This window comes from Dreissena polymorpha, chromosome 13 (assembly GCF_020536995.1).
Source record: "Dreissena polymorpha isolate Duluth1 chromosome 13, UMN_Dpol_1.0, whole genome shotgun sequence".
Lineage (NCBI taxonomy): Eukaryota > Metazoa > Mollusca > Bivalvia > Myida > Dreissenidae > Dreissena > Dreissena polymorpha.
In genome coordinates this window covers 13,869,654-13,883,623 of record NC_068367.1, presented here as the reverse complement: position 1 = coordinate 13,883,623, position 13,970 = coordinate 13,869,654, and the positions used below count along the sequence as shown (strand labels likewise).

Below are 13,970 nucleotides of genomic sequence, written 5' to 3'. Positions count from 1 at the left end.
CAATAAACATACAAAACATCTAATGCATTCAAACACCCATCGCAATTTGTTTCCATAAAGAACAAATATTAAAAAGGTACGAGTTGACCAATCCGAAAAATGACTAAAGTACGAGTTGACCAAATCGGGTACGAGTTGACTAGGGTACGAGTTGACTTAGGTACGAGTTGACTGGAAACCTTTGGAACAAATATTTTCTTCAGCAAGTTGACAGAAGTATTATCTAATTAAAATTAGTCGTAATATAAATTGCCTTTAAAAAGCATGTGATCAAAACAAGTTTGTATATTTTTAAAGCAGGAAATTGTGTCAATAGTCGACTGTAGTAAAACGATTATGTCCATTTATGATTCACTGAGTTAGCATACACACGTCACCAATTAGTTGGTTCACTTATACTCCTATAAATATGAGGTCGATTTACATCGTAAGCGGGGTAGCTTACGTCTAATTATTTGGACTAGTTCACTTATAATTATTCAGACAGTGTAATTTTGTAAACAGTCAATAAGCCTGAAAACATGAAAAGAGCATCAGGCCTCTAATCACATATTTAGAAAAATTCAACATCCCCTTAATTGCAAAGTGTATTTACCTTGTAAAGTCGTATTAAATAGTCATGCTTATACCTGTAAAATATAAATGGAGTTTGTATATACAAGGGAGAAAACTACCGGGTACTTAAAGGGACCTTCTCTTAGATTTTGGCATGCATTGAAGTTTGTCATTAAATGCTTTATACTGATAAATGTAATCATTGGATATAAAAAGCTCCAGGAAAAAACAACAAGAATAATATTTAAGAAAGAAAAAAAGTAACGCTCAACTGGGCTCAAACTACTGACCCCTGGAGTCAGCTTAGACCAATCGCCTGAATCGGTCATCCGTGCTCATTAAATGATTGATGTATTTTATACTTCATGTAAGCAATTCTCGTAGTATTCCTAAATAAAACGACAACAACAGAACTCTCCAAATATTTAATTCGATTCGCGTTACAATGTTTTAAAATTTTCAGGTTTTAAAGGGATCTTTTCACGGTTTGGTTAATTGACAAAATTGAAAAAAGTTGTTTCAGATTCGCAAATTTTCGTTTTGTTATGATATTTGTGAGGAAACAGTATTACTGAACATTTACCATAGTCCAATATAGCCATTTTATGTATCTTTTGACAATTTGAAAACCTAAAAATTATAAAGCGCTGCAACGCGAAACGATTGAATAATTTGGAGAGTTCTGTTGTCGTTTAAATTTACGAAACTACGATGATTGCTTAGGCCACGACTTTTTTTTTTATTGGTTTACAAAAATTTTTTGGAAAATGGTCCATCCGGCGGTCGAAAAAAAAAAAAAAAAAAATCCATTCAATGAATAGAAAAAAAATAAATAAAACTAATAACACCAGGCCGCGAGTTCACAAAACAATTTTGCAAATAAAAATCGATTTTAACTGACAGATTTTCATTTTTGCCAATCAATTTCAATGGAAATCCATTTTCAATGACGAGCAAAATCGATTTTCAATTGGAAAAAAATGCTTTGTTAACACGGGGCCTGAACAAAGACAACATAACTTTTATAACCTTTATAAACATAGAGACAACAAATCAAATTATGCAAAGAAATACATCTTTATCTTCAAATGCAATGAGCAATTGTAATCAATCCATTAATACATGATATGACTATCTAAATCACCCTATACTAGAGCATTTTAATAAAACACAGACGTAGGAACAAAATGAAGAGACGTGCATAATCTCCATATTGTCATCTATGAGATAAAAAGTAGCGGATGCCTTTTTTCTGCGCAGTTCTTAGCTACATCATAAGCAAATCAATTACGGGGTGTTGCGCCAGATTTCGTGGCTTATTTTGCTTTATGTGATATTATTACTCAGATATCTATATTTACAGAATAGAAAAACACAAGAAACATGAAAATAAACGAGTGCATATAGGTCAGCCGGCAATACTCGAATCTTATTTAATTGCATAATTATAGTATAGTGAATTATTGTGCTCATGCTTAATAAACTGGTCTAAATGGATAAATATTTCTAATTAATTTTATCAAAATTGGCCCTTATCATGCAAATGTTGAAACCATATTCAAAATCGATGATTGACATACCACAATAATATCGCCGAATATCTATTTAGTATCTTTCTGATCAAAACAGACTTCAAGTGCACAAAGTTTACGAGACGGCGTTTATATAAAGATTTCTGCAACTGACCGCAAACTGACCTTGATACCTTGCGGATTGGAATGCAATGCATTACAGTCACTACGTTATTGTCAGTAAGACCGGTGTAACACAATGATCGCAACCCCTTCTGCGAACTCCGGTGATGAACTGTATATAAACTCTGACTTTCACAAATGGCCGCGAAATGACCCGAAACCTCGCGGGTTGACATGCAATGCAAGTAAGTACTAAATATGACAACATAGCCTTTAGTATAAACGCTTTTGCGCTGGTAATTCTCTGAAAATAAAAGGTGAACGCACAAACTGTATTTATGTCGAAAATTGATTGTAAAACTGTTCTATCTATTGAGCCTTTTCATTAGAGATAAAATTGTTTCATGCAGTAAAACAGTGTTACAAAGACGCGGATATGTTTCCAATGTTCTGGTGTTCTACTCAAATCAGCCAATGGAATAAATGAAGTGTACTCATTCGTACCTAGCCGCGGGAAATTTTATTTGAGTATTATTGGACACTTACAAAGGTCAAGTCAGGGTGAAAAGCTGGCTTAATACAGCTTACGCCGAAAAAAGGTTTCATTTAATATTGTTCACATTAAACCTTTAAATGAAAGTGTCGCTTTAACTATTTTCCGTGTCTTATTAAGCCGCGAATCGTTTGCTAAAAACAGTTATCAAAAAGGGCTACACGTTCTAATTCTTAATGAAATACAAAAATAAGTATAACATAATTAATAACGTCCATAAACACACACGGCAAGATCAAAGTTTTAATGGAAAACTAATATGACATTCCACGTAAATTATTATTTTCGTCTAAATCGAATACTATATATAGAGAAACAATGTATTTATAACCGACCAATGAGGTAACATTATGCAACTTTCAATTTACACAGTGCGATATGGCAACAATATGGAATTTGAACAGTGGTAGTGTTTTAAGGTCTGGACTATCATTACTTGTAAGTTTGTATAAACATTTTTCTAATGCAATTAGTAAAATAATGTTTATATTTTATGTTTAATAATTTATTGCATGATTATTCTGTGATGTTATATGAATTTGATGCCGTTAAAGCTTCCGACATGAATTCATGTCGGAACGATGCTATTGCAAAATAACGTTAAACGATATGAGGTCGATGTAAATCGACCTCATATTTACAGGAGTAGGTGTGTACCTATATAGCGGCCATTTGCAATATCCGACAGGTTTAAGTTAATACATGCGTTTTGAAAAGCGAGCACGATGTCCAATATATGTGAACCAGTCGTCGATTGTACTTACCTGATTTTATTCGCAACCGCACTCAAACCGGATCGTTTTTTTTCTAGTTTCGCTACTTTTTCAGTGCGGTCGGGAATTAATTAAAAAAAAAAAAGACGATTTTCCGATTTTATTTTTTTTCGCATTTTCCAAAAATTAGGGTCGGCGGTTTTGTAAACCAACAAATATAAAAGTCGTGGCCTTATATAAAGTATAAAATACTGAAACTGAATAAAAACGGCGGCATAGCCGAGAGGGCTAATGCGCTTTTACTTCAGACTAACTCCAGGACTCCGAGGGTCACTGGTACGAGCCCTGACACCGGCTACTTTTTTCCCCTTTTTTTAATTTTAATGATTTTTTACTGGAGATTTTAAGATCCAATGTCTACATTTATCGATATAAAGCATTTAATGACAAACTTCAAAATATGCCATAATCTGTTAAAAGGACCCTTTAAAGCGTCAAAAGATGTATATAATAGATATTTTAGAGATTGGTAAATGTTCATTATAACTGTTTCTTCACAATTATCGTAACTAAAACGAAAATTCGCGAATCTGAAACATTTTATTTTTATTTTTGTCAATTTACCAAGACGTGAAAACTGAAAAAGCCCCTTAAAATCTATGATGTACGACCCGACCAAATTCAAAATTATCATACAAATTAAGTATCGTTTTCAAAGATAAATACTCAATTTCAAGTAAGGAAAATTTAATTTTAATTGTTAAAGCCAGATTATACAATTTTGTATATGTGTTAAATTTTAATATATTGATAAAATATGTTACAATTGACCTTATCGCGATGACGTCACAAAAGGGGCAGTCCCTTAGCGACGGTGAAAACAATGCCCTAGATACGGTCGATTTACTACGCTGATTGAGCACCTCTGCTGAGATTTCGTCAATTGCATTCCTATTGGGAAGTCGATAGGTAATTAAATGTCCTGTAATTGGTGTTTAAAATGTCTTTTGACTATTATGAAGGGTTAGATTGCATTTCGAAAGCCCGATATGATCAGAAAATAAAACTAATTGGACTTAATGAATGTCCGTACAAATTGCAAGCTGGATGACCCGACCAAGTGGCCGATGATCGAGTACGACGACATTCATGATTAACTTTCTCACTGAGACACCGGGTAAATTCGTTTATTCTGTAATAATGGGAGTATCCTTGTAGATGTTGATGTAATGAGTATTGTCGTTCTTTTCAGGGTTCATTCATCTTCGAACATTATGATTATATTTCTACTATGTCAATTTATCATGCTAATGTGAAGCTGTAAAATACGTAGGGAAACTGGTACATGACTTACTGAAAGCCTTAGTTGTGTTCATTGTAATGAGTACGAGTGACAATTATAAAAATTAACACACATATGTCTGTATAAATATTTGTTTGTCAAACATTATTTACCCCCGTTGCTGTCAAACGTAATTTCTTTTTTATGATGTCGATCGTTTATTGTCGTAACATTAAATCTTAATACGGAATGACGTCTTTTTAATTAACTGATACACGCTAAATACGTTACTTGTTTTTTTACGTAAATTTTATAATTATTAAATACTTTAATAAATTAATCGGGCTAGTATCTTTACAGTGTAAATTTCTGATAATCTAAATTGGACATAACTTTTTATTTGACCATATGTCACATATCTAATTTAAGCAACTGTTAAGTACATCGGCGTTAATTATTCATCCAAATGACTGCTTAATACTACCAGAAAGAGGAGACATGATGGCATCTATCGTGTTAAATGACACTGTCTGGGCCACCCAGTGTGGTTTATGACACCTTTTTGTCAGTTAAGTTTGGACAATATTTGATCAAAACGAGATAATCGGATTATGCAAAACAAAGGGGCATTTAAACACCAGAATACAAAAGCTTACACGATTTTAAGAATGATGCAAACAATCAAATGAAAAATATTGCATTTAATTTAATTTAATGTTTATTAAAGGTGTCAACGTGTTTTATAAAGCAAAGTTTGTATATTCAATTATTTTGGCTTAAATGACTGCTCAGTATGACAAGAGATGACATAGAGGTATCATAAAATGTGTTTAATGACCACATGTGGTTTATGCAGAGCCCCAAGTATAGGTCCCCAGCTGGCTTTATGACACCGTGTTTTCTTTGTCTGGACAGTATCCGATCATAACGAGATAATCGGTTTGTGATGAAGAAAGGGGCATTCAAATACCTAACATGCGGAAACAAAAAGTGTCGAAATTGGTGTGAATTAAATAAAAACAATAACATTTATCATGAGAATTTATTTAATACGTAACAAGGTAATAAGGTAACAAATATAGAGGTTCAAATCAGCTACTATATGTTGCATATATTTAAAATTTATTGGTTGTTTGTTTTCATCCTTATTTGTGTTCGTTCATTAAATTAAATTTATTATGAAGGAATTTCTATTTCTGGGTATTTTTATTCTAAAAATGGTCGCGAAGATGTGCCTTAACTTAAGAAAATTGCGAGCAGTGTTAAATATTTCAATGCAAATAAAATGGCGACAGCGCTTTTGTTTTCACCGTCGTCAAGGGGCATGTAACTCTAACTGACGCAAGTGCCCGGATGTTGCGATAAGGTCAATAACACAAAATAGGCAAGACAAATTACCGGTATATGCTATTGCCTTGTTAAGTCGTGGGTAATTGTGTATAAATCGGTAAAATATTTTATTAACTAAAGAGTTCAAATCAATTAAGATTTAATTTCACAAGTATAACCCTTTGTTAATCAATTTGGATACTTTTTGCTGATTTAAACGAATACAAAAACGTCTAACTATTTGTTTTGTTTACATCATGTCAAGCGGCCATCTTGGAAATACGTTCTCATTGAGTCGTGGATTCTGATTGGCTGTTGTATGTAAGCAAATATGTCATGCTGTAAACACACTAATGCAATATAAACTGCAGCTTACATTCTTTATTGAATGTTATATGCAAACCAAGTAAGTGTTTTATTGTGTGTGTGTGTGTGTGTGTGTGTGTGTGTGTGTGTGTGTGTGTGTGTGTGTGTGTGTGTGTGTGTGTGTGTGTGTGTGTGTGTGTTTTATAACTAATTTATTTCAAACAATAATCATAAAATTTTATTGAAATACATATGCAATTTTATTTTCTATAACAATAAATAATTTTAAATGATAAACAAATTAGTTGATCAATAATTAAGAATTAAAACAGCAAAATTCTGTTAATAAAGCTAATGCAAGAAAAGTCAATAAACAGTTATTGCAAAATATCTTCACAATTGATTTTATTGACAAATATGCAAAAGTCATTGCTGTGCATAAACTCAATAATTACTTGATAGTCACTTACTATTTACACAACAACAAAAACAATTATAAACATTAAATACTGATGGAATGAAATTAACTGATCCATAACAATTTAATAAAAATACTATTTAAACAACCTAACAGATGCAGTAACTGTCAAAAGATTTAACACTCTCTTTCAGCACAATGCGGACAGAAGAAATCAGATAGCCGGCGCACTACTCTGATCTGTGAACAAAATCGCAGATGGCACCAATGACCACACGCTGTGCACTGGGCCCATTTGACGATCACAAGTTCATCACACTGATCCAATCCTGGCGGTGAAAACTTCTTGCATATACAACAGTTGTTAGCTGGATCTTCGTCTTCAATTTCGCTTTCAATGTCAGAGTCCACGATATTTCCTTTGCTTGTGCTTGGTTGGGGTGATTTGTGCAAATTTTGTTTTGAAAGTATGTACAGTCTTCTGTAATGGCCTTTCCACCCATTTTTGGTTTCTTCTTTTTGTCCTGTGTCTTATTTTTATTAGCTTTTGGTTTTTCAAGTTTGGCTTTTGGAGCTGTTTCCATTAACTTTTCATCTAGGAGCTCTTTCATGGTCCTAATTGGCAATTCTGGAATGATTTTGGGGAATGATTTAGACGGCACTATCATTTCTGCTGGTACTTTTGTCGGATCAAATGGCGATATGCCAGCTTTCCGGAATCCAGACTGGATTGTTGCTGGTGTCATGGATTTTAAGTAAGCCTTCCCGGACAAGTCAGCTATGTCATATTTTGTTATGACTCTTCCCCTCTGCTTAGCCATGTATAGATGGCATTCATTGTGGAAAATAGACTTGAACGGCCCAAAACATGTAATGTCCAATGGTTGGAGGGCATGAGAACTGTGTGGGGGTAGCACAAACAGTATGACATTGTGCTCTCTTGCCCAGTTGACTATGTCAATGGAGACATGTGAAGCATGGCCATCATATATGAGCAGTATAGGTTGGGAAATGTCGCCTGATCCTCGTTGAACAAATTTCAGAAAGTGTTCTTCAAGGTACTTCATCAATACCTCCCCGTTTACCCATCCAGAATCCGACATGGCGTAGTTGGCACCAACTGCTGCATTTTTCAATAGGTCATCGTTTGTCCGTTTTCCCTTGAACACATAGTAAGGGGGTAGAGCTGTTCCGGCCGCATTTACGCACGCTACAATGGTTGTGGTGCCTGTATTCGGAGAGGTGACAGCTTGAGTTTTGCTTGACGAAACTCCTGTGATAACCTTTGATGGTCGATGCTCTGGCTGAATGCCAGTCTCATCCAGATTATAAATTAGATGTGGCTTACACTTCAGGGAGTACTTGGTAAGAAAAGCATCCAAATCCCTGAAGTAGCTGTCAATATTCTCCTGTGTGACAGCGGCTGCTCTTGTTGATGAAAGACCCCTTGGTTTAATGACTTTCAGCCTGTGTGTCCATCGTCTCAAGAATGCATAATACCAGTTGTTGCTTAGTTTGGAGTCAGTTAAACGTCTACCCAGTTTCACAGCCAAATCACCTGCAAGAATGTTCAACTGAGAGCGATTAATGCCATACCCAACCTGGGCCAACCCTTCCAGATGGCTAACAAGCAATTCTTCTTCTTCATGGGTGAATAATGAATCTTTTCCCCACCTTGAGCTGATCTTGACTTTGTTCAACACTCTGTCCCTCAGTGTTTGTTTTGGCACACCATACATGATTGCTGCTCTATCAACTGGCAAATGGTCATCTTTCACTGCCTTGTATGCACTCATCATCATTTCCCTAGAATATGCCTTGCATTTCATCAGTCTGATAGGTTGTTTCTGAAAAATAAAAACAAAAATGTGTTTCATTGGAATTCTCAAAGTGAACCCATTGTTTCTCAATTGATTTTAACAATTCAATTAAGGAACAATTGGTTGAGTGTGACCTAAACTTTAGTGTGTTTACAGCAAGTGCTTCGCGCATGCGCAAACCGTCATTTGTGTAAAAATGTCAAACAGACGATGTAACATGGGAAATACTCATAAATAGGGGATTTTGTGTTACTAAGAAACAATATAAGGGTAGAAATAGTGTTTATTTGTGTTTATTTACAGTGCTCCAGCCAGCTTTTCAAAATAGAGGGGAGCTTCCCCAAAAAGGGCAAATTTCACGCGTAATTTTGGAAAATAGGGCATTTGGTTATTAATATACTTAAGAATATACTTTGCTTATACTATATACTTATGAATTGTAAACATTAGTGCATTGAATGTTTTCACCAATTGTATGCTGTTCCTCATTTTGTGTAATGAAATTATAATAAATATATTACTATCTACATTGGCGCTAAGGAAAACAACTTCGTAGCCAATTTCATAACCGACTTGGGCTAGCATCCGACTACACGCATTAGAGATATGTAGATATCATATTTCTTTCCGGTTTGTGTGTGTGGGGGGGGGATTTTGATGTTTTTTTATCACCTATCATCATTGAACTGCATGTTAATCTTTCAGGTTCCAGTTTAAGCATCAGTGGCCTTGTAGAAGAAATGAAGAAAACATGAAATAAATTCAGGGGTTTCACTGGGTCAAATAAATGTTGTGACTGTCATCACTTAATTTGTTACTTTGAATAACTGTGAGCCAATGTTTTTCCACAATAATATTAATCATATTAATTAAAACAATAATCTATATTGACAAATTTAAAGTCTGAACAATGATCAATGTCACCATGAAGTAGCATCCAGTCTGGAGATTAGAAATGAAACATTGATATATTTATTTTACAACACGTTATTTCAACTAATTAATGTCAACAACGTTGGCAGTTTTGCTAGGTCGCGAAAATATATAACATTATCAAAATTACATTTTACTTGCAGAGTGATAAATCCTCCATCCAAACAAGCTCTTTATTTGTTGAAATAACAACTGTCTGCCCCTATTCATGTTAAAATTCATCATGATTGAGAACAGACAGTGTTTTAAAGTTCTGAAATAAAATCCAAACACAAATACGTTTTTCAATGCTGTAATTTCGGACTTAAAATTAACCGCATATTCACATTAAAAAAGATGATTAATTTTCAAATTTTAATAGGTGTTTTGAATTAAAAATCACTATTTTGGCAAACAAAAAATCATAGCCAAAGAATTCAGAAGTAAAAAAAGTCAATAGTGCTGAGTTTGATTTCATTCGAGTGTGATTGTGCCTAACCAAGCGTGACCTCAGAGATAATCTTTCACAGCATGTTACTATCGTCTGCAACAAAAGGCTAATTAATGATATGATAACAAACCATGCCCTTGGGGCTTGTTTGTTCACAATGTGTTGACTTAGTACGCCCAGGCAGTCATGTACCGGCAAGGGTGTTATCTGTGTATTCATGTCGATGTTTCTGGCGATTTATACGGCCGGAAAACAGGAATTTAGAGATCAAAAGGGCATTTGACAGAAAAATAGAGGGGCGCTTTTTAAGGGGGCAAATTTTAGAGGGGCGCAGCGCCCCTCTATTTATTGCTAGCTGGAGCACTGTATAAAAATGCATCGGGTTATGGTTAATTGAATTATTTACCTGTTTTTGACGCATTTTCGATCTGTAAAATGAACGCCGATTCTGTCAAACTTTTTACCGGAACGAACTGCAGCGCCTGCGAACGTTCTTTCAAGTGATTTCACGCGATCTCTATAACCACGACACAAAGGGAACCCACGACTCAATGAGAACAAGCCATACATTGGAGACGAATTTCATAAAATGCAGCATAAACAAATAAGCGCCCCGAGCTTATTTTCCTACAATAACCGAAGCATTCGTCTTTTTAGTTAGTGTTCGTGTGTCGTATGAATAGATATCGTTGCAGGAATTTAAAATTAATCGGTAAACTAAATTTAGATTTAAATCGTACATGCACAATTTACATGCTGGCGAATGTGAGTGTACAGACATTTTCGATTTCCGAATTAAATATCTGGCTTTTTGCATTTTCGACACATGTTCTTCTTAACTTTTATTTTAATTTATATTGAAATATATGTTTGATAAGTTTTTTTTACATATTTTATATAAATTTAATTACTAGAGTTGCGACACCTTAAGGGTTTCGCGGGATGGAATGAGTGGGGAGATGAAATAAAATTGAAAACCTATTTCTTTTTGTGCATTTAATGATTGTAACCAAAGTTCTCGCAAAAAATTAATATACATATCATTTGATAGTAACCATAATACTCGCAGACATGTTTATTTTTTCGAGGCCGTTCGATTAGCTACCTTAAAAAGTAGAAATTCAATTCCCATGACTATAATATTAAAAACGTGAAAAGAGCAAACAACTGCAGTGTGTCGGACATCCCCATCTTAAACACTATCGACTAGCATTAAGCCTTTTTCTTTGTCTACAAAATTCTGTGTATTTTATTGAAACATCATTATAGCTTTGCGTTCAAGATAGTGTTGAATTCATTTTGCAATGCAATCAGCGCTTTGATTTTATATTACGAAATGTACTACGCAGTACATTGTGTGACGTCATTTCGGTGACGAAACACAATGGTTTTATTTACACTCTCTGGAATTTAAGGACATGTCGTTGTGTTTTTCATCTGTAAACTATTTGTTTGAAGCATCGAACGAATGCAAAACGTATTTCGGATTGTGTGTTCATCATGCATAAATGTAAACATAGATAGGAATACAATACAATTGTGTGGTTTGAACTAAGTTTCGATAAAGACATGGATTAATAAAGGTGAAAGTGCATATCGTTTCAAATTGTTTGTTATAAACTTTGGATTAAAGTAGTCAACTTATTGTTACAAACATTGGATTAACGATGTCATTTAGGTAAGCGTGACGTTTATACTAAATTAAGTTTTTTTATAACTCTTGTTACAGCTGAAATTGAGTCATCAAATTTCGCTACAAAACGGTGTCAGTTGCAATAGATATTTTAATGTGCTATGTGAAATTATAATTATGTTTGATTATTTTGTTTATTTTGAACGCACTTTATGCTGCTAATGATGTGTTGCTCACGGCAAGCCTCGCCGTGTAAACCTTTCTTCAACTCGTCGGACAAATTCAAGTACACGTGATACTTACATTGTATTTTATTTTTTCTGTGTATTTGATGATGGTAACCAAAGATATCACAGAGATTTTAATATACATGAAACTATTTCAATTAATGCTATTTTGAGAAGTCCGTCACCACTCTATCGTTTGTTATTGTTTATATCATACTATTTTGCTCCACTATATAAACATTTCTCAAAACCGGCTTTCCGTACTTTTATTTTGCATGCAACTGATTGCGCAATTTATGACGTATGTTGTGTGACGTAATTTATTTGTCAAAACAAACAATTTTAAGTTAAATTCTCTGGATGTTTTTAACAGTTATTTATTTGTTTAAAGCATCAAATGAATGCAAAAACGTATTTCGGATTGTGTGTTTATCATACATAATTGTAATTGTTATATTATATTGGATTATTGTCGTCATTAAGGTAAGCGTGTTGTTTATACTAAATTGATTTGCTGCTCACGTTTATTGATTGATTCAATAATTAAACCATAAATTAATAATTTATTTGTCTCATGATTATCATGTTTATTAAAGATATAATCGGATAAATGGAATACCATGTTAATACCAGTGTGTACTTACATTTATCCGACACGTCTCGGAAAGCCTCGCCGTGTAAACCTTTCTTCAACTCGTCGATCACAATAACACATAGATTTATGTCATTTATATATATATATCTAAACAACCACACTCGATCTCCACACAAGACATGCATGTGTACTTCGTATTGATATTCAAACACAATTATTACGTCGTTGTTTATCGATTTAACGCCTAACTGTATATTGCATTAATAACGCGTAACGTCAGTTACTTTGTTTCTTAACAAGATGGAAGCTAGCCTAAGCGCTTTTATGACGTGACGTCACAATGTTTATCTTAGCGCGTGTGGTTTCCCATAAAAAATATTTAAACGCAAAATACTCGAAAACTTGATTTTTCACAGGTATAACGCCTACGCCAACAGGTAGATCGCATTCTTGTCCATATACATGTCAAATTTAAGCAAAAGTAACCGACTAGTTTTCAAGCGCCACAAATCGCGACTATATGCCTCAACTTAATGAAACTTAGCCCCCTTAATCATTCGTTCGAATGAACGTCATCAATGATGACGTCCAATACATCACTCATTCCATACTAGACTTGCGACACCTTAAGGGTTTCGCGGGATGGAATGAGTGGGGAGGTTTGTTTTTTTCTCAATTTTCAGCTTCCGGACGCAAGGACCCTCTGGACGTGAAACACCAGCTTTCCAACACTATATGATTCCAGTTCCAAAGCACATATTGCATTAGTTCAAGGAGAAGAACATAAAACGGCATATTCACAAATCTCTGGAAAACAAACAGTGCTAAAAAATATTTTAAGTAGTCATTTACTATTTAATTGATTATGTCCTCTGATTGTTGCATTTTTAATTTAAATATGTGTTCCTATATGCATTTATAGTTGTATTGACTTAAAAAACTAAAATGGATGCCCATTCTTAGTTTGCTGTCTTAGTCTACCCTAAAATTATACATGTTTTTTTGCATAATTGAATTATCAAAAACTGCATACTTTTAAAGGCATTGTCAGAGTTAATTGGTTAAGTTAGAGACAAAGTAAAGCAAATATATTCATTTTTCTTAAAATGAATCATCCTCTGAAGCCCCCACTGGGATTCAAACCCAGATCTCTTTCCTCTGGGAAGGAAAGTATTCTATCTTGAAATACAAGGGCAAGTAAGAGGACAATTTGCAATTTTAAACCTATAAACATATAAACTTAATTTTTCACATGACCTTAGAAACAAAACAGACATCTCTGAATCTGAAATACATTACAGTTACAATTCAGGTTTTTAGTATTGTGCGTTGTACATGAATGTTTAAGTATTGTATTTATCCTTGGTACACAGAACTGCCTAAAGATGCGTAAAATACCAGTTTTCAAATCTGAAAATATCCCATGTGTTTGTTTTAGTCTGTAAGTATCCCTATTTTATTTCAATAAAGCAGTTTTTCCTTCTCCTGAAAATTTAACTAAATGTCAGTTATGCTACTTTTTACATTCAGCAAATGACATGT

The 13,970-nt window shown here is 34.1% G+C and overlaps 2 protein-coding genes across 5 annotated transcripts in view; both read right to left on the bottom strand.

The window, feature by feature from the left end:
* LOC127855837 (uracil-DNA glycosylase-like) overlaps positions 1–12,623 on the bottom strand; it is a 33,554-nt gene extending 20,931 nt beyond the window's left edge. Inside the window, exon 1 of one of the 4 annotated variants that reach the window (XM_052391719.1) lies at positions 12,478–12,623. The gene's annotated coding sequence lies outside the window, so the exon portion shown is untranslated. Of the gene's footprint in view, positions 1–377; positions 399–595; positions 675–3,399; positions 3,565–12,477 lie in introns of those variants that run through there. The other 3 variants (XM_052391715.1, XM_052391714.1, XM_052391717.1) reach the window with 3 other exon arrangements.
* Positions 6,669–10,595, bottom strand: LOC127855833 (uncharacterized). Its single transcript, XM_052391704.1, has 2 exons — positions 10,380–10,595; positions 6,669–8,637 (listed from the first exon to the last, which is right to left on the bottom strand). The coding sequence occupies exons 1-2, from the start codon at positions 10,392–10,394 to the stop codon at positions 7,093–7,095; spliced, it is 1,560 nt and encodes a 519-aa protein (XP_052247664.1). The 5' UTR covers positions 10,395–10,595; the 3' UTR covers positions 6,669–7,092.
* Positions 12,624–13,970: the final 1,347 nt, after the last annotated feature.